Genomic DNA, 19,449 nt, shown 5'->3' with positions numbered 1-19,449 from the left:
AAGTGACAAAGACAGCAGAATATTCTGGGCCATTTCGTTCCTCAATTCAGTTCTCATGCATTCCGCGCCCGACAAAGACTCCAGCAGTTTAACTACTTTATCCAGTCTGTCAACAACGACATCAGCGACTCTTTAAATTGTTTCTTGATGATTGCTTGAGCACCAAGACGCAAGACGGTCATTCGTTCGATTTGCAGGCGGCCCGAAATTAGCCAAACACCTTCATGGCCACAGACACTGGCTGGCGAACTTATTCTTATTAGTAGGGAGCACATAGCACACACCCACCCAAGCATTGTGAAGCACCCACACCCGAGCTAGACCAGGGGGGGGGTGGCCTTTATTAGGTACCTGCACCTAACCTAACTGGAGTTCCAGTTGTTGAGATCCACCCGTACACCTCACATTTTGATCAAATAACCTACCGACCTAAGGGAAAGAAGAAAGAGGTACTTCCCTTCCCACACCCTACCCACCCGCGGCCTCCCCTAACCTGCTAACCTGCCAGCGCCCCTACACCTTACCTGGACTTGCACACCCCGTCCGTCGCCCAGTCCAGTCCCCCTCGTACAAAAACGCCCCCTTTCTCAACCCGTGGCGCAGGCACCTCCAAAACTTATTATTGGCATTTTCGGCGACTCCTGTCCAGTCCTTCCGTTCGTTCGTTCACTCATTCGTGTTCGACCACCACCGCGTCTCGGCCAAGCACGCTTCCTGTCAATCGTTCCCTCTGCTACGCAGACACTACAATCGCCAATCACCCTTCGTTTGCTGCTCGTTGCAAACTGCCATTCTGCCACGCTTTCTTTTGACTGTCCCGACTTGCGCCTAGAAGCTGTTTCCCGCGGAGCTAATTGTAATCAAACCATCACCCCTTCCGCTCCCGTGGCCGTCCCGGCGCTGAGGAAAAAGGACTATTGACAACAAATCCCCTAATACCAACCTCGCCTGGACACGCATCCAATCACTCAACATGGCCAACACGTAAGTCAGACAAAGACAGCCCAAGGCCAGAAGCGAAAGCGAAAGCAGAGCGAACGCGATCGGCTATGATTTGACATGTTGAAGGCATTGCTGACCACAAACACAGAATCGGAGGGACCTTTCGGTCGTTCTGGCATACCATGACCAGTTATGATCGCCGTAAGTTTCTCGTTGAGATGCCCTGAAGGCGCTGTGTTTCCACTTGCTGACAGCCAGATTCCAGATTCATCCTACGACTCCCCTTACCGATCTGGCAGACACGTTCCTTTGAACAGACAAAGCACTCTCACATCCGTCGCTACAGCCGCCAATGAATCTCGTGCCGACATCACATCACCCTACATTGACGAGACCGGTCGATTGGCTGGCCAGGACAACTCGTATTTGGGAGCGCCTGCACCATCCCCCGTTTTCTCTTACGAGCCCTGGTCCGAGCGGCCCTTACTCACCGGGACTCCGATCGTTCAGCGCAAAGAACATGGGAGATGACGGCTTTGAGACAATCAGCAGCCCTGGCGAAATTCCCATGCAGTCCTTTGCTGATGGTGGGCCTCCGGCACCTCCTGTCACCCACACGTGGAGGCGGATAGACACTTGGGCTGAAGAGAACTACCCCGAACTCTGGGATCAACTGTGCGAAGGTTGCACGAACAATGATATCAACGAATTGGAGCATCAGCTGGATTGCTCATTACCACAGGATATTAGAGACTCTCTATCAGTCCACGACGGCCAAGAAAGAGGTGGTATGCCCACAGGTATCATTTTCGGTTCTATGCTGTTGGATTGCGAGGAGATCGTTCCAAGAATGGGACCAGTGGCGCAAGGTGAACCAAGATTTCCTGCTCGAAACGAATGTCATCAAACCGTCTATGCCGTCCAAGGCTTTTGGCGGTAGCAGCAACCAGGCCTCCTCTTCCCGATCATCGCCTTCCGGCTCCCAAACCTCTAACTGGAAACAAGACCTCCTCGCGAAGCAAGATAGCGTCCCTGTTGGCGCGGTCCAGCGCGCCTATGCCCACCAAGCCTGGATTCCCTTGGTGCGAGACTGGGGCGGCAACAACTTGGCCGTTGATCTGGCTCCCGGGCCCACCGGAACTTGGGGACAAATCATCCTCTTCGGTCGCGACTACGACATCAAATATGTTGTTGCGAAGTCATGGGGCCACTTCTTGGCCGTGGTAGCTGACGACTTGAACAGCGGCAAGTGGTTTGTCGATGAAGAAACCTCAGAGCTCAAACTGCGGGAATTTAAGGCCACCCGCGTCGAGCCCTCCTACTTCGATATTCTCCGCTGGAGAATGGACCAGAAGCATGGTCGGACTGCCAAGGCTGCCGCGAAGAGGAGATCCATGGCCCCCGGGGGAATGCCCTCTCCCGGTGCCTCTCCCTACGCCAGCCCAGTTGATGCACCCAATGGTGAATCCCGCGGCAGGTCTCTTCAGAGACTGAGCAGCCCGTCGCCCTTGACCAGTCCCATTCGACCAGGTTATGGAAAAGCGAGTCCTTTAGCTCAAGTTACTGAGGAAGGTAGCTCTTCTACACCTTCGGAGAACAAACTTGTCACGAACGGTATCACGCCCACAAAACTCGTCGAAGTTGAAACCCCACGACCCGGGGACGAAGCGAAGTCAACGGAACTTCCCGATGTGAATGAGTCGAGCAAGGACAAGGAGAAGGAGAAGGAAAACTCGTCACCGAAAGCAGAGGCTTCTGCCGCGAGCGGCAAGGCCTCGGAAGAGATTGAAGAGGGCATGAAGACGATCGAGATTTGATCTGATGCACAACTACAACTACCTGCAAACCGAGTTTGATATTGCTTCATTTCGGTCCTGATGCCATCAATGCCCGCATTGTTGATTACCCTCTAGACAGCAGACGATAAGTTTTGGGGCGGTCTACAAATCCTTATCCACCTGCAACACAAACACGTCTATCTTAGTTTGTCTCGAGGACCAGCATTGGTTATCAATGACAACCAGGATCAGGGCAGCATATCAAAGTTTGGACTCACTCAACTACCAATGACGACGATTGGTGTGTTTTCCTGGCCGAAAACGACTCGGCCATACTGTTGTACTAATACCCCCGTTTTGCGCCTTCGTCGACCATTTACTACGAATTTTAAGTGCAACTTCTTATCTTCGTTCCTCTCGGGGTGCTTTAGATAAGTATTCTTCTTGGGGGTGAAGATGAAGCAGCAAGTTTACGAGCCATGACAGTCTGTGCTCTGCATGTATCACAAGGCGATGATTTTGGAACAAGACCAGAAAAATGGGCCGTCCTGGTCACGCAATGGCGTTTACGGAGTGTTGAATTTCCGCATAGGCGTTGAGGGGCGGCTCATAGTCTCGGCATATTACGAGACACACACTGTAGTACGATTAAGGTGGTCTGCATCGCGGAATATTCAATAGGGGTGCACGGGGGCTTCGTTGCCATTAATAGAGTACCTACATTGCCTTAATACTTCACATTTGATAAGTTGAGTTGTAGCACGCCTTTCTATCTATTCCGTTGTGTCTAATGCTGCTCAAATTCAACAAACGTTCTAACCTTTGTCTGAATAATATGCCCCTATTATCCACTGACTTGGGTGCTATGAGGTGAAGCAATAACGACAGGAGCTAGCTATTATTCTTTCGATAACGAGCGGCCTGGTTGTTTGGGTAGGACAACGGCGTACTAGGCTGCTGCTCGATTTGTTCTTCTCCGTCTTCCCCCCTTTGCTGCTGATGCTGCTGCTGATGGTATATCGAGCTCATGACGATACTCTCGAGCGGGATGTCCTCAGCGGCGCAGGCGGCAGTGGCGGCCGTCTCTGAACTGCTCCCCACCTTGTTCGTGCTGCTGAGACTGCCTCTTCTGATGCATGCTGCCCCGCCGTCGTCGAGATGATAATAGGATGTACGCTGTGGTCTTCTGGTGGCGACGGCAGCGGCGACGGACGAGGTCCGTTTGCTGTTGCTGTTGTTGCCGCTGCTGCGGCTTTGGTTCTTTTGCTGGGCCACGAAAAGGCGTAGTGAGGGGAGGCAGGATGTTATCATGGCTTTATGAGTGCGGCATTGTGTCAGTCAAAGGGCCGGCAGGGTGGGGTTGAAAGTATGCTGCATAGGAAACTCACCGGCCGTGTTCTCCAGCATGGAAAACATCTGGAATTTGATCGTGTTGACGGACCCTACCGTCGGGTTGCAGAAGACGAGCCGCAGGACCCCGAACATGATGGGGATTATGGGCAGCAGGAAGATGCCGGCTAAGGTATACTTTTGGCGTGTACTTACTTTCAGGTGGCGGAGCAGGGGGAAGGGGATGAGCATCACTGGATAAATCAGATATGGATCGAGTCGGTGTGTTTGTTTTTTGTAGTGTCTCAATGAAGGAGGAAGTTGGTCGGGTTTGAGAGAGATATGAAACTGCAGGTGGAATGGTGAGCATAGGAAACACACGTACAAAGGATGTCACCAGCTATGTCAGTCCCGGACGAGAAAAGGAAGTTGAGATTCCGCAGGTAGAGCCTCGAGCTGGTCTGGCAGGCCCCTATATGTGAAATATGAGGATCAGCAAACTGAAGAATCTTGAAATATAGCTACCACACTGCCAGATAGGCTCTCACGGGATTATTGCATGGAGAAATGGTATACCTACCGTAAGTGAAGTTGTTGGCCGGGTTTCCACAGGCGAACAAGAATAGGGACACGGTCACGACAAGTGTCGACGCCGTGATGCCTGTCATAACATACCAGCAGAGCCGGGCCGGTCGTAGCGACGTGACCGAATCGAATAGCCGCCAGAAGAAGAACAGCAGCGAGAACTTGACAGCCCATAGCGTCGTCCACAGCAGGAGGCTCAGGGCAAACTGGTACCTGAAGTAGAGCTCCGTGTTGGCCACGAAGCGCTGTTCCGTGGAAGACGCAGTCACATTGAGTGGTGTAGGGCTGGTGGCGATGGAAATATGCTGTTGAGCGCCCGTGGTGTTGCTGCCGCTTTCGCCCCGGGCTTGGTTGTCCCGGAGTATCGCGATGAAGCGCTCGAGCTCGTACATGGACGGGATGGCAACCTGGCAGACGATGGCGGCGGCGAGGTGGCAGAGGAGCGCTAGGAAGATGAGGTAGTCGTTCGTATATAGTTTACCCCTAGTCCGGCGGCATTGTATGTACGTCCGCGTGCCTATGAAGGCAGCCGACGCACCTACGCCCACCCAGTTCAACGCCTTTTTGTTCTATCAATAAGGGGCCGGATCTGCTATTCTGCTCGGACCGTGGAATTCAAGGCTGTAGTAGTGTCAAGCGGAGAAGAATGGGACGTACGTACTGTCATGCCGGCTTCGGACACTATTGGGTGGAAGTTGGGTGCTGCCTGGTCACTACGTAGAAGTATCATCTCCATGGTGTTTATCACAGATTTTGTCGTGTTTCTGCTGGATTCTCGGTATGCGATGCCGGTTAGCGGTCTTGGGCAGGGCATCTCTAATAAGTCATATGAAATCGCATCAGTCTAGTCAATATGACAGGCCCAAGATGTACTTCCCGGACTATATCGCATACACATGATGCCACATGAGGTCAGCTCACATCCTTTCCCCTTACTTCGTCAAGCTTGTCAAGTTCTATACAGGGCCTTCAAGCTCGTAACTCGAAACCCCTGGGGAAGGGAACCAATGGGAAACCAGGCGGGCGCGATCCGAATACAACTAGCCCCAAGTCCCATTGCCAGGCTTCAGCCCCGACATGAGGCAAACAAAACCATTTGTTGCTCGTGCGGACAACTGGCCCGGATCCCGACCCTCCCCTCCGGCCGGAGACTCCCAGGTTTTTACCGCGGCCGTGACTAGTTGGCCATCTACCTTGCGCTCAAAAATTCCCATGAGATGCTGAAAATTTCCGTTGGTCTTGGAGGGACCTACGTGGCCGGCCACCTGATAACCCCTGGAGACTGCTATGAGGAAGACCAATACCTCGCAATGTAGCAAGGGTGCGGTGTCGAAGGCGGGTTTGCTACATCGTGTTTTCCAACCACTCGAAACCGGGCTGGTAAAGAAACCCAGTCAAATGATTGGACGATATATTGAGAGAAATTAGACCAGGCTGATAGAGATGATGTCCGGCCGGCCGGCCCCCTTGCCTGGGGATTATCGCTTGGCGTTCCCGGCCCCCTAGATTCGTCCCATTATGATATCCAATGAAAAAAGCCGTATCGAAGTCGCGTATGCATGCATTTTACTTCGCATAAGTTCCAGGCTGACAAAGTACCTCCCTCAAAATGAGGTCTGTTTCTAAATTTGCTTGCCCAAGCCACTCGATATCAAGCTGGCTGGCTTATCAAGTTGACGAGCCTGGCAGCATCTGCATCGTACTCCCTGTTTTTGTTGGTGATACTTTTCAACTTCCCAGTATACAGCCTCAACCCTGATATAATTTCATCTCCTCTTCCTTCGCGACCATGCCCTACCATTGCCCCAGGCCCCGTGCCTCTCTCCGAGCTTGTCCAGACCCTCCAGCCCCTGAATGCAGTCTCCGACTTGGCTGCTGAATCAACGATTGGCAACACGTTGGCAATGTACCCCTTTGCTATAGACAGCCGAACCTTTTCGGCGTTGGATCGAATCTTCAGCATCGATGCGCGCGCCAATTACTCCTACCCTTTGGGCGTGATGGAGGGTCGGGAGTCTATCAAGACCACACTACAGCAGGTGCTTGCGACGACGTGGAAGAGGACTCACAACACGTACGGCGCGCAGCTTATCCAGGTTTGTAAGTAGTGTTCCTCTCCGATATCTACACATATAGTATCAACCATCTGACGTGTTCGCCACCGACTTAGGCAGTCCCACGTCGGCCATCTCGGTCACTTACTACACGGCATCACATTTCTTGGTTTCTGGGACGGGTCCCGAGGCATTCACGGGTCCCGAGAGCGTCGTGTACGCCTACGGGACTTACCAGGATACATGGGAGCGACAAAGAGGGGAGAATGAGTGGAGGATCACGAACCGAAACCTTGTTTATGGGTAAGGATCCGGGTTATCATTTACTTCTCCTTATTTCTGTGTCTCCGAAGAAGCTTTGCTGAGGACGGCCTTCCAACCACAGGGCCCATTGATTACCGAAGCACCACTAGGGAACGGGACAAACAATGTGGCGTAACAAGTGAGGATATGGCAGAATGAGGATGGGTTGTTGAAAAGCATGCGTTAGGCCCCCGTCAACCGCTGTATTCCGCAGGCGTAGGTGAAAGGACTAGGCACTTTGATTCACTATATCAGCGGTGCATTTGATTTCGTAGGCTCATGACCATACTCCCTAAAGTAGGCATTTATTAATAAGTAGGTAGGTATGTTTAAAAATCAAGTGGAAGGTGACTTTAGGTAGTGTGCTCAACAAGATATCACCCTGGGTGCTGCTCAATATGCGATACCTCCTCGCCTTCAGCCCAGGTTTACTAAGTACCCACCGGTGCTTGCCGACCGGCGTGCACACAGAACATGTTGCTGTGAACCTCGATGGTAGTTCTCACATTATTAACTTCAACTCAAATGAATGAATACATCTTTATACATCATCATTTAACAAGAACAGATATATAAGAATAGTGAATTTTGCCCAGAGCAAGTGGCTGACGGTGAACAGTGTTTAACTGGGCGCTCAGCGCTGTAACGTACGTGATGGTTGGTCAGTCAGCCAGCTCAGAGCGCTATGACCCACATTGGTTCGTCATCCAGCTTCGCCCAACGCCTCGCCCAGCGCGCCTTGTCTTGAAGCATCTCGACCCTGTCGTTTTGGGAGCTTCAGCCTAGTTATCGGATCTTTGCGCCTTACAATTGCGACTTCACCAACGACAACATCTTCATACTACGGCTCCCAAGAAAATCGTAGGGGTTGTGTCCGACCGGTTACTACTACGACCTGTATTAATTAACCTTTTCCTGTTCCCGACGAGCCCGACGACCGTCCGACCGCCGCGACAATGGAGGATGATCGCCTGTGGAAGTTCAGCAAGCCGCAATGGATGAACAGCGCCTGGGTTCGCAACGCAGGTGTCTATAGCGCTGGCGCTCTGGTATGCCATTTTCTTGCTCTCCCCCTTCACTGATTCTCAGAAGCCAATGCGTTCTATCTACCTGAGCATCATGCTCTCTGCTCTTCAGCACAGCTGTCGCGCCCAGTTATTAAAGAGATACAACCTTCAAGAAGCCGATCGCTAACTCTACTGTTCCTCTCTCTGTCTCTAGTTCTCCCTCGCCTTCTACGTCCTTCTCGATGCCGCCGTTTGGTCCAAGTCTCCACAGAACGGCTCCGACGTCCACGTAACCTTCATCGACTGGCTGCCGCTCATCTTCAGCTCGCTGGGCATGCTCATCATCAACAGCGTGGAGAAGGCGCGCCTGTCGGCCGACTCTCTTCTCCTACAGCGGCAGCGGCGTCGCCTGGAAGGCCCGCGTCGTCCTGTTCCTGGGCTTCGCGTCCCTCGCGGGCGGCATGGCCGGCGGAGTTACGGTTTTCGTCCTCAAGTTCATCGTCCCCCAGGTCCAGTGGCCCGCCCTCACCATGGGTGTCGAGAATGTTGTCGCCAACGGCCTGGTCGGCCTGAGCAGCGTCGTCCTCTGGCTCAGCCAGAACATGGAGGATGAGTACTCGTACAACCTCGCCCTATAACCTCGCCCTATAAATTTGTTATTCCATCCCCCGAGACCGCCGGGCCAGTTATAAGTTGGAAATGGTGGTTCAAAGCAAGGGCTCGGCCAGTGAAGCAGACATAGGTCGAAATCAAGACAGGGTACCACGATAATATATGGCGGAACGAGAAAGGGAGAGAGGTTGCAGGACTGGGCACTTCTTCCCGCATGTATAGTATGGCACAGCACATGGAGCGCATTTTGCTGATTCGGCGACTAGGCGCCAGAATTGAGAACCTCTTATACTTTGTTCATTATCCTTGGTCGCGTTTGAACCTGTAAGTGTTGTCTGAACCACTCTGAACCAGGACGGGGAAGCTCATATCCTTGGTTTTCTACTGGCTATCTCGTGGTCAAACTCGACGTATGGCTCGAACTACTGTAGTTGCTATGTACATCTGACGACGCGCATCTCTACTATGATGGATATCACCAGCAATGAACACTGGCTCACTCAACACCACGCTGGATAAATCCACTCTTTATTGCGCTTATCCCATCCCAGTGGCTTAATTGGCCCCCAATATTCTCGGGGGATCTGTCCTCGTTCCAGTTGGGGAGGTACTGTTTTCGCTTAGACTTGGGCACGCATGTGTAGTATAAGCCCGGTTCACCTTGGGCCAACATTAAGTCGCTCACTATAGTATCGGTAGTTAGCATCCCTCTGTAGTTTCGGGATTGCTCGTATGAGGGAATATAGAATGGTTCCCGTGGTGATCTCGTCCACCTGAGAGATCGGGAAAGAAGGGGAAAGCAACGACATGCAAGGGGAGGGAACTTACTGAAATGAGCGCTGCCAACGCACCGATAACCTGGGTCTGCCAGTAGGCAAAGCACACATAACATCGATTAGCCGCATGAACACTGTTTGAGGTGGACAGGAAAGGGGGGAAAGGGAGTACTCACGTGTCTCGTGCCGCATCCAAGCGTAATTCGCAGGACACGGCGCGAATTCGTCGGCCTTCTTCTTGGCCCACTTGTCCTGCAATCGCCGCTCCTCCTCCCCAAGCTTCGCGTAGTTGACCTGCCGCGTCGCCGCCTTGATGTCGACCTCCGACGTCCACCTCGACGGGAGCGGCACCCCGCTGGCGGTCGGGATCATGGTCGGGGCGGCGCCCACCTCGTCTGGGTCGACGGCGTAGCTTACGCTTTTGCCCTTGTTCTTCGCCATGGCGCTCTTCGGGAACGTGGTGCCGCCCGCGGGCGCTATGGTCGTCGGGATGGCCATGTCGTCGTCGTCGTAGAGCGCCGCCGTCGGCACGATGGACTGCGCGCTGCGGTGCGTGGGCGCTGCTGAGGCGCTGGGCGCCGCCGAGGGCGTCTCGAGCAAGGCGGGGATGCCTCCTCTACTGCTGCTGTTGGCCACGGATCCGGGCCAGTAGCGCGAAGTGGCGGCGGCGTGGGGGGCCTGGCTGCGGGCTATGGTTGAGTTCGGGGGCATGCTAGGCGCAAGGCTCGGTACGCGGGTTCCGCCCGCTCGCGAGGAGGAAGAGGCGGCGGGGGCATGGCTTGGGGCACGGCTCGGGGCACGGCTCGGGGCGGCTGCGTCGTCTGCGATGGGCGCATGCGTCTTCAAGTGGAGGCCTCGGGAAGCCGGCACGATGGTGGACGGGCACGGGGAAGGGTCGATGCTGCCGGCATCCTCGGCGATCGTCGTCATATATGGCGCTTTATAGGCCGGTGAACGCGGGGGCGCGCTTGTCTCGGCCAAGGACGCAGGCGACTGGGACGGGGCTCGGGAAGGGGTCCGGGAAGGAGCCTGGGAAGGGGCGTGGGAAGGGACGTGGGAAGGGGCGTGGCTTGGCGTGTTACTGGGGGCTCTGGACATTTTGGTTCTGGAATACACTCAATCGGTATTATCTTAATGTATCATGGCGATCTTGGAATCTCGATGTTGTCTGCTCAGGTCAAGGGAAAAGACCGTCGATGGGTTATTATTTATACTAGTCTGGAGATGTTTCGCAAACGTGGGAGGTATGCCATCTTGATCCATTATGTGTCTGCGACTGGAGTGTATATAGCAGCACGAAATATTGACGAGGAGTAATACCGAATTCAAGTGACAGCTTTGAGTGGTTGTATTATGTGGCAGTTGGAGTCACAATTATCATCTTCAGTGAAGTGAGAATCATTGTCTGTATTAGGAGACAGACAGTAGAACATAAGCAGTACCAAAATATGAGAGGTCTGGTGTTCATGGAGTGTCTATGCAGTCTATCCCGATATACATATGTCTATTTACAAGTCAGTGGTGATACATGTGTTTATACAGACAGCGTGTCACATCTTGAGGACAAGCCAGTCGTCCATAGTCCCCTTGCCTTGCCGCTTGATTGTGCCCAATACACCTTGTACTGGACCCTGTAACTCCCTGCCTCCAGCCCACCTCTTCGGCCTTGCAAAAGCCTCGATAAACCCGTCGGGGCCTGATACGCATACGATTTTACGCCCTGCTCTTTCTTGTGCGCAAGCACAGGCAGCATCTGGCGCCTGTCCATCGTCCTCATCCATAGATACGGCAAGTAATTCGGCAGAGTGCCATCGGCAGCTCTTATTGCTTGGTTGAAACGTCGATGGTGTTTTAGTAGCGGCAGCTTTACGCAATGCGGCATCTACATCCCTGATGCCGATAAACTTCTTCTCATCATCAACAAAGTAGTCAATGCTGAACTGGTTGCCATGTTTGCGCTTCATTTCCAGGATCTGGCGCAAGAATACGGACTGCATTTCGTCATCTGCTCTTCGTTTGCCCTGTAATCCATCTCGAGCCACACAGTCGACACTTCGCCTATTCGCCCAGAGAATTCGTATGGATGGCCTGGTATCAGCAAGACCATCGACGCTGCTCGTATCGAGCAGTTTGTGTACTATTTGCAGAGCAGGGACAATACCTGTCCCGCCGGCGAGGAAAACAACCTCCCTGGCATCGCCCAGTCTTTTGGGAATATCGAACCCATGATGCGGACCTCTTAACCACACTTGATGGCCGACTTGCATCCTGGATAGGTAGTTGGACATTTCCCCGCCCTGCATCTTCCGGACCAGGAAGCGCAGGTGCCCCTCAGTGCCATCCTCTCCTTCCAGGGGCGGCAAGGGCGTGTAGTGGCGTGCAATCTGTAGTTGCGGCTGCTTAAACTCGACCGACCACAGGCCGTGCTCCCATGCTGCCTTTAGCTTGGCCGAATTCTTGGCCAACTCGATGTCCCTGCTGCGTATGGTCAAGACGAAAGCGGTGGGCGAGACCGGCTCGTTGGAGATGACATCGAACGCAGTGAACCTGGTGTCGTTGAGGCTCTCATCCTTGCTCCCAGACCCCAATGCATACCAGGCGGCCGTGATGACTGTGGCCGCGCCAATGGAAAGTACGAAAGGATTCCGGCGACGCCTGGTCTTTGATCTGGGGCCTGGTTCAGGGGTAGTATAGTTACTGCTGTGCTGTGGTGATGTAGACGTCGTCGAGAACAATCGCTCTTGCGATGGCTGCAGAGAAAAAGTGTGCAGGGCTTTGCTTGACAGCGGCCTCGAGGGTTGGTGTGGATGCAGCGCTTGAGCTGATATGTCCGAGAGACATCTTATGCAATTACGAACCCCTCTCATCCTGCTTGCCCTGAGTGAGGCCCTGAAGCTTGATGTGAATCGTGGTATGCCTGTTATATACATGCAAGTACCTAAAGTACTTGTGCTACTGAAATTCGTGTGTCGCTGTCGAGGCCGCCGTTTCTGATTGCCCCAAGCCGCCCCACCGGCTCTCCCCCTCCTACTAATCAGGACCTGGTCGCGAGGACCGACTTTGTTCCTCGACCCAAAATCGCAAGTACCGCCTGGCTTTTAATCGATCGATATTGCCTTACCTGGTTTTCTTTATAATTTTATCCTTAAGGAGCAAGAAGCAGGCGGCCGCTTGGGATGGTGGATGCAAGCAAGTTCGAAGGCGAGACGGATGCTGCAATCCGGGACTTGATTGAGTTGGAAATCACCTTATCACCAATGCGTGGTGTTGCTTTAGCTTGGTAGACATCTTATCAATAGACATGAGTACATGACCGGCCAATCAGACACAAGCTTAGCGGCGACAGGGTGTATAGTATAAGCAAGTCCCTTGAAACCAAGATAGGCTTGAGATCTATCTTGCCGACCTAGAATGACGGACCCGGGACGATCTTGATCGTGCCGACCACACACGCCTTGCATCGAATCAGTCTCAGTCATACATCTAGGAACTTGGTAAGTTTTTCGTTTCGCTAGGAAGCCGTCAATAAAGCACGCCCGTATGCTCGAGAAACAATGCTTGCCAAGGCAGCGAGATCACCAAAGTCTCAAACTGCATTATGGGTTCTTTTGCTTGCAATGGGCTTTGGAGCAGGCATCGCAGGATATCACTATTTGGGAAGTGAAGTACTCCAGCCCATTTCCCAAACCGACTATGTGGCGAGAACAGACAACATCTTGCGCACGACGCCACTGATTGATGGGCATAATGATCTACCATATTTACTACGCATCGAGTTACAGAATAAGCTATACGATAGCTCATTCGATTTCCGACACGGTAAGTTCCTGGTATCCCTTCCGGACGCAAGCGTACGGCCATCCCTCTTATTTTAACTAACATCGCACAGCACTTGCGAGCCACACGGACCTTGAGCGCCTAAAGCAAGGCAAGGTCGGGGGCCAATTCTGGTCCGTTTTCGTGGAATGCCCCAATATCGAAAATGCAGACCATCCAACACACAGCGTCCGTGATACACTAGAACAAGTGGATGTGACACGGCGCTTCATCAAGGAGATTGAAGAACTGGAGTTCTGTGACACATCAGCATGTGTCTCTTCGGCATTCCGATCGGGCAAGGTTGCCTCCATGCTCGGAGCCGAAGGACTTCATCAGGCTGGCTCATCTATTGCCGTGATTAGGCAGCCCTTTGATCTCGGGGTTCGTTATGTCACCTTGACGCATAACTGCGACAATCCGTTTGCGACGGCGGCATCTACCATCACGGCAGGAGGCCAAGATATGGGACTGAGTGAGTTCGGCGCCGCTGGGATCCGTGAAATGAACCGCCTAGGGGATGATGGTCGATCTTTCGCACACCTCCCATAAAACGATGCATGAGGTATTAGACACGACGCAATCACCTGTCATCTTCAGCCATAGCACCTGCTTCGAGCTGGCCAAGACATACCGCAACGCCCCCGATGATGTTCTTACTCGCTTGAAGCAGAACGGCGGTGTACTGATGGTCATGTTTGTGAAGAGATTCCTGAATGCAGAGGACCCAGATTCCGCCGATATCGAGAGGGTGGTCGATCATATCATGCACGTGGTAGCCGTGGCCGGATGGGATCATGTCGGGATTGGCGGGGACTTCGATGGTACTGTAACCCTTGCCAACGGGATCAGCTCCGTGGCTGATTACCCTAAACTCATCGCGGCGGTCATGAAGCGTGGCGCAACGGATGAGCAGATAAAGAAGCTTATAGGAGCGAATCTTCTCAGGTAACGTGAACCCGTTGGAAGCTTAAAGGTGGTGATCATAACGAACCACTTGTACTGATCCGGACGTAGGGTATGGGCCGAGAACGAGAAGGTAGCAGTGCGCTTGTCTCGCGAGATGTTGCCGGTAGAGGAAGTCTGGGAAGGAAGACTATTCACGAGGTGGAATAATCCGCTGCCGCTCTTGATTCCGAATAACCCCAACAGAGTCGCTGCACTTGATTACCCATGAGGGATACGGGCTGTGTTGCATCAAGTCCATACCCATAACCCAGAGCGTAAGATTGATAGCAGCAAGACGTGGGCGGTCTGAGGTACCAAGTTAAGGATACAATATACTTGAATACAATTCTCCCTGACTACATAATGAAGGGCATCATAAGAATCGTCACCGAAAGGCGAATAACAAGGCTATAGATCTCAGACAGGCATGCACCCCACCTAGGCGAAGAATGGTAGTTAGGAACATCAAACACTTGAGTTACAATGCTGAATCTAGTAGAGCCGGCTCCTGGACGCCCACCTGGTTCACCAACCTCCCATAATGTTCAACCCGTCTATGCTTGTCGAATGCAAAGACCCTCTCTTGCCCTTCCGGCACTCGGCAAGATCAATAGTAGCGTAGACCAGCTCGTCATTTTTCGTCTTTGACTCGGCAATAATATGGCCATTCGGGTCAACGATGCTGCTACCAGCGATAAGGGAGCCGTGGTCTTCTTTCCCGGCCTTACCCGCGTGTATACTGAAGCAGGCATTTGTGTAGCTCCCAGATTGGTTGGAAAGATGGTGATGGAAGAGGGCTTCATGTTCTTGCCACTCATCCGAGCCTGGGTACTGTGGTGCGAACGCAGTGGTGTTATAGCCCTCCTACATGTTTTCCGAGGTGAGTCAGTGAGTCGGTCACTCCACCTCTGCTGCAATGAACATGGCTTTCCCCTCTTTGGGGGCACTTACCAGCAAAAGCTCAATGCCTTGAAGACCATATGACCTCCATCCCTCTGCCCAACGCCTATCGTTGCAGATGAGCATACCGACGATTGGATCGCCCTTCCCCTGCGTGTCCTCTCCTGACACCGTATCCTTCGACTTCAGGGCCCCGTGAATAAGATCGGGGACACGGAAAGCCTCAAATCCAAGATTGCCCACCGCGAAGTACCTCTTCTCCAATTGCTGCGTGACCCCCGGGCGGGTGTCAGGCTCATAGCGACCAGGCAGATGGATCTTCCTGTACTTGGCGATGCCCTTCCGTTGCTTGGCCGAGTAATAAATTGCCGTATTGTAGTACGTGATTTTCCCGTCCTCTCCCGCCCATCGCTCACCGTACCCGATGGAGATGTCGATTCGGAGCTCCGCCGCCTTGTCAAAGAGAGGTTTGCCGTTAGACGAGTGAATGATAGCGTAGGGATCCTCCGGAGAAGCTGCCTCGAAGAAATTGTCCACGTCTTCCTGCTTCTCGATAATGAAACCAGGGAAGAAGGTCGTAAAGGCAAGCTCTGGAAACACAAGAAGTCTGACATTTTTGCTAGCTGCATCCTCACATAGTCTGATCATTCGATCCAGAACTCCTGAGCGGGGAGTATCCAGGCTCGGAGTCGGGCCCAGCTGGGCGGCGGCCACTGTGAGTAGCCGTTGGCCTGGGTTGGTGCTCATGATTTCTTTCTACTTCTGGTCTTGTTTTGGAAACGGATTTGACGGATTCTCAAGCAGTTGAGGGGAATACTATGAAATTTAAATCCCTTCTCTGTATCTTCCAGCGGCGCGTCCTCTATGAAACGCACGCAATCGGACGAGCTTCACGAGATATCTCCAAGGGCGGCCCGGCATCTTTTGAGCCGACGCCGATGACCGGACCCCGCCTATTTGCCGCCAATCCCGCGCCTAGATACTGTTCGCCGCCTGATTATCTTTTGCTACACTCGGCCAACCCAATACAGAGATCTATTGACTCAGTAGCAGATAATCTGCCTGCCTGGGTTGATCTAAAATCTGAAAAGGCACTACTATACCAATATTACCGAAGCCTCTGGCATTGACTTCACAGATGGGCTGAGCGATGAGAGACCAGATTCGCAGCATATTGGGCCAATCCCCTGTAAGAAAGGTCAGTCATGTCTTCTGGCTCGCAAAATAGCGGAAGGTTCTATCACTTGCCATCCAGCTTGAAAACCAGTTCCTCCGGCCCCGTAATTGTGAATCACTAGATGCCCCTCGATCGTCTCGGCCTCGACTCGAGACCCTCCCTCTCTCCCAGCTATGATACATTGTATTAGTAGGTACTTGTAACCGGCTTTAGGCATCGGTGATTGTGTGTATACGTACGTCGCAAGCCAAGTCCATGCTTAATCACCTTCAGGTCCTCCGGCCGGCCAAGCTCAGGGACAAGGGCACAGCAACGCTGCATGATAAGTGCCGCAAAGTCCATCTCCGGCTCACCATCCCATCGGCCCTTTTGTCGGCAACCTCCAAGGATGATGCCACCGCGCTCACCCCTCGGGAAGATGTACGTGGCTTCACCGTCACGATGAGGGGCGCGGAAGTACATTTTACGGATCGGCTTCTCGGGACCTTCTACCAATACGATTTGGCCCTGACCAGAGGAATTCGTGAGTATGTAAATTACTAAGAATGATCACCAGGGGTAGATTGGAGGGTGAATTTGGAGAAAGGAGGAAAAAGAATTATAAAAAGCGACCTTATCACTTTCCAAGGGTTCATCATAACACATACCCTGGCAGGAAATATCTTCTTGTCTTCAACTCCGCCCAGTGTCAAAGCTCCAAGCCCTGTGCAATTGAAGATGGCCGTGGTGTTAGGATATGCTCGGAAGGCCTCCCGGATGTGGCTGAAAACCCTTCGGTGAACTTCGATGCCGAGCCTGGTACACTCAGTTTGCAACCTTTGCTTTGCGTCAGCACGATACTCGCCGTTTTTGTGGCTTCATATACACATACCATGGCAGATACTTCTGCACATCAATGACGAAGCTAGCCATCTCAAAGCCAAATGCACAACCGCCAGGGAGCTCCTCTTTTGGAATCTCGGTTAATCCACCAACAAGCTCCCTGAACCACAGCTTGCCCGTCGCGGGCGTCTTGATGCCAACTTCTTCGATTGGCTGCTCGTAGTGCCATCGAATGTTCATGGGTCTGATGCCGCACTCTGGGCGTTTTGCGCTTAGGTCCTTGAACTTTCGGTACGTGATAGCCTCCCAATCCTCTTGCGGCCCATTGTCCCTCGCGGCCGGAAACCAGTTTGCACCGCCCCAGGCAGATGTGTAGTCAGGCGCCGAGTCCCCGGGAAGATACTTACCGGCGATAATGATTTTGGCATCGGGAAATCGTGCACGCAGCTCGAGAGCTTGGACGAGGCCAATGACACCAGCGCCGATCACCACAAAGTACGCTGTGGGAGCGTTGATATTTAGCCCGCGATCACAAAAGGCAAAAGAACGGTTAAAAGAGCTTACCCATATTATCGTGCTTCTAAGCCTGGTTTCGTGGTATGCAGTTCAGCAGGAATATACTCGAACATGATTCTAGCAACAAAAGACTGAACATGGGTAAGTACATAAAGTCTAGTTAGCAGTGAAGTGCGTGCGCGGCGTCAGGGGGCCCAACATCGGCGGGATGGGCAGTGAACCGAGCATTGCTCTTCACTATCGGTCACCCGATAAAGCACGTTGGAAGGTCTTCGGCAGCCAGCAATGGTCATTTCATCTCTCACGAAGGCAACTCTTACACATCATACGATACATGGCATGCTACATAATACAGATTTCAGCAATGCAGAAAACGATATATAGTTTAACACTTTAATTAGGGCTTATGCGATTTTATTATACTCCCAAATAAACAAGTCGCCTTTATGGTTTATTCAATGTTGTTAACTGGCGTAAGTGGGTTACCCGTGCTGAAGAAGGCTTCGACATTGTCCAGAATTATCCTGTCAAAGTTTTCCCAGCTGCTTCTCGAACAAACCCCAATGTGCGGCAGAACAGTCACTTTCCAGTTATCCTTGAACTTTGGGTTGATTCCTGGTTCGTTTGCGTGGACATCCAGCCCGACACTGATGACCTTGCCGCTATCCAGAGCTTCTAACAAAGCGTCCTCATCAATCATCTTGCCCCGCGCAATGTTCACGACTCGTAGGCCATCCTTTTTAGCTAGTGCGAACTGTTTCGAAGAGAGGAGGTGGTGTGTGGAAGGCGTGTAGGGTGCAGCGATGACGATGCAGTCCACGTGTGGGATCATTTCGTCCACAGTAGAGTGGTAAGTAGCCGGTTGCTTGAACTGCTTCTCTGCTTCCGGCTTCCGTCGCGGACCTTGGTAGTGAATCTTCATCCCAAAAGCTGCCTCGCACTTCAGAGCCACGGCCAAACCGATGTCACCCAGGCCTACGATGCCCAAGGACTTATGGGTTGGGTCGACAGCCTGCGTTCCTAGGTCCCGACTCTTGAACCAATCAAACCTGGCGCACCACTGAGCATAAGTGAGGAGCCGAAATGTATCCAGCACCAGAGAAAGAGTCGTGTTTGTGACGGCCTCAGTGCATGCATTTGGCGTGTTGCAGTACCATATGCCTTTGGCCGTGATAGCGCCAATGTCTGCTGTATCGTATCCATGACCACTGCAGCAGATAAGCTTGAGCGTATCAGGGTAATAGGGAACGACGTCTGAGGCGAATGGCACCTGATAAGCGAGCGGACCGGCTTTCAACCAGCCATTGCGGACAATGGCAACAATCTTGTCATAGCCACCCCCGGGTTGCATACGTTGCTTGAAGACCTCCGTTGATTCGCAGTCGTAGCGGAGGATGTTGAGTCTCTCCTGCTAGTGCCTTCCACCGCGCCTCGTCACAGCCCTGAACCGTGGATTCGATCAGGAGAATATCTGGTTTGGAAGCCATGACTATCCAGATGGTGCTAAAGTGAGTTTGCTTATTATCAGCTAACGAGGTTGAAGGCTTGCAACCCAGGAAGCATCACTATTCAAGAGGCGATGAGAATTAAAGCAGCAATCACGCGCGCCTCTTTGCCATTATCAGTCTCACTTCCACTTTCAGTCGGATGGTAGGAGAACCCAGGATTGTGTGAGACGCGCAGCGGCTTAGGTCAACACGGTATCGGCCGACTGGCCCGGCTGGTACGGGTCGCTATCCTTAGGCGAGCGTATCTTGTGGGACTCATGGACTCACGCGAACCGATTGGCCAATGCCGGTCAATATCAGCGAGGTCCGGGGAAAGACTGAGATAGGCTCGACTCCTATCAGCGCTATCGGTATTCGGTTGGAACCTCGTCTCAGC

At 52.7% G+C, this 19,449-nt stretch overlaps 10 protein-coding genes across 10 annotated transcripts; 4 read left to right on the top strand and 6 right to left on the bottom strand.

The window, feature by feature from the left end:
* Window positions 1-973: 973 nt before the first annotated feature.
* PG994_014992 (uncharacterized protein) lies at window positions 974-2,759 on the top strand (the record flags this gene model as incomplete). Its single annotated transcript, XM_066866401.1, has 5 exons — window positions 974-984; window positions 1,091-1,143; window positions 1,208-1,412; window positions 1,453-1,730; window positions 1,792-2,759. The coding sequence occupies 5 exons, from the start codon at window positions 974-976 to the stop codon at window positions 2,757-2,759; spliced, it is 1,515 nt and encodes a 504-aa protein (XP_066708077.1).
* An 852-nt stretch (window positions 2,760-3,611) lies between these two features.
* On the bottom strand, window positions 3,612-5,370 carry PG994_014991 (uncharacterized protein; the record flags this gene model as incomplete). Its single annotated transcript, XM_066866400.1, is given in 5 exon segments — window positions 3,612-4,033; window positions 4,109-4,247; window positions 4,266-4,303; window positions 4,630-5,203; window positions 5,296-5,370. 5 exon segments carry the CDS (start codon window positions 5,368-5,370, stop codon window positions 3,612-3,614), a joined length of 1,248 nt encoding a protein of 415 aa, XP_066708076.1.
* Window positions 5,371-6,243: 873 nt separating this feature from the next.
* On the top strand, window positions 6,244-6,995 carry PG994_014990 (uncharacterized protein; the record flags this gene model as incomplete). Its single annotated transcript, XM_066866399.1, has 3 exons — window positions 6,244-6,248; window positions 6,382-6,734; window positions 6,805-6,995. 3 exons carry the CDS (start codon window positions 6,244-6,246, stop codon window positions 6,993-6,995), a joined length of 549 nt encoding a protein of 182 aa, XP_066708075.1.
* A 952-nt stretch (window positions 6,996-7,947) lies between these two features.
* On the top strand, window positions 7,948-8,636 carry PG994_014989 (uncharacterized protein; the record flags this gene model as incomplete). Its single annotated transcript, XM_066866398.1, has 3 exons — window positions 7,948-8,040; window positions 8,213-8,367; window positions 8,393-8,636. The coding sequence occupies 3 exons, from the start codon at window positions 7,948-7,950 to the stop codon at window positions 8,634-8,636; spliced, it is 492 nt and encodes a 163-aa protein (XP_066708074.1).
* Window positions 8,637-9,106: 470 nt separating this feature from the next.
* On the bottom strand, window positions 9,107-10,484 carry PG994_014988 (uncharacterized protein; the record flags this gene model as incomplete). Its single annotated transcript, XM_066866397.1, has 3 exons — window positions 9,107-9,294; window positions 9,439-9,468; window positions 9,563-10,484. 3 exons carry the CDS (start codon window positions 10,482-10,484, stop codon window positions 9,107-9,109), a joined length of 1,140 nt encoding a protein of 379 aa, XP_066708073.1.
* A 452-nt stretch (window positions 10,485-10,936) lies between these two features.
* On the bottom strand, window positions 10,937-12,253 carry PG994_014987 (uncharacterized protein; the record flags this gene model as incomplete). The annotated part of the gene is made up of 1 exon (XM_066866396.1): window positions 10,937-12,253. The coding sequence occupies one exon, from the start codon at window positions 12,251-12,253 to the stop codon at window positions 10,937-10,939; it is 1,317 nt and encodes a 438-aa protein (XP_066708072.1).
* Window positions 12,254-12,940: 687 nt separating this feature from the next.
* PG994_014986 (dipeptidase 1) lies at window positions 12,941-14,379 on the top strand (the record flags this gene model as incomplete). Its single annotated transcript, XM_066866395.1, has 4 exons — window positions 12,941-13,205; window positions 13,276-13,677; window positions 13,775-14,150; window positions 14,220-14,379. The coding sequence occupies 4 exons, from the start codon at window positions 12,941-12,943 to the stop codon at window positions 14,377-14,379; spliced, it is 1,203 nt and encodes a 400-aa protein (XP_066708071.1).
* A 296-nt stretch (window positions 14,380-14,675) lies between these two features.
* On the bottom strand, window positions 14,676-15,797 carry PG994_014985 (uncharacterized protein; the record flags this gene model as incomplete). The annotated part of the gene is made up of 2 exons (XM_066866394.1): window positions 14,676-15,014; window positions 15,102-15,797. The coding sequence occupies 2 exons, from the start codon at window positions 15,795-15,797 to the stop codon at window positions 14,676-14,678; spliced, it is 1,035 nt and encodes a 344-aa protein (XP_066708070.1).
* A 452-nt stretch (window positions 15,798-16,249) lies between these two features.
* PG994_014984 (uncharacterized protein) lies at window positions 16,250-17,547 on the bottom strand (the record flags this gene model as incomplete). The annotated part of the gene is made up of 4 exons (XM_066866393.1): window positions 16,250-16,398; window positions 16,467-16,734; window positions 16,875-17,022; window positions 17,099-17,547. Coding segments are annotated over 4 exons (1,014 nt in total), but the record flags the coding sequence as incomplete, so codon positions are not given.
* A 469-nt stretch (window positions 17,548-18,016) lies between these two features.
* On the bottom strand, window positions 18,017-19,052 carry PG994_014983 (glyoxylate reductase; the record flags this gene model as incomplete). The annotated part of the gene is made up of 2 exons (XM_066866392.1): window positions 18,017-18,968; window positions 18,991-19,052. 2 exons carry the CDS (start codon window positions 19,050-19,052, stop codon window positions 18,017-18,019), a joined length of 1,014 nt encoding a protein of 337 aa, XP_066708068.1.
* Between the last annotated feature and the right edge of the window lie 397 nt (window positions 19,053-19,449).

Source organism: Apiospora phragmitis (assembly GCF_038363925.1).
Source record: "Apiospora phragmitis strain CBS 135458 chromosome Unknown utg000014l:1.0-1827420.0:1.0-1829600.0, whole genome shotgun sequence".
Taxonomy (NCBI): domain Eukaryota; kingdom Fungi; phylum Ascomycota; class Sordariomycetes; order Amphisphaeriales; family Apiosporaceae; genus Apiospora; species Apiospora phragmitis.
Note: the sequence above shows the minus strand (reverse complement) of the source record. Positions and strands in the feature narration are given on the sequence as shown.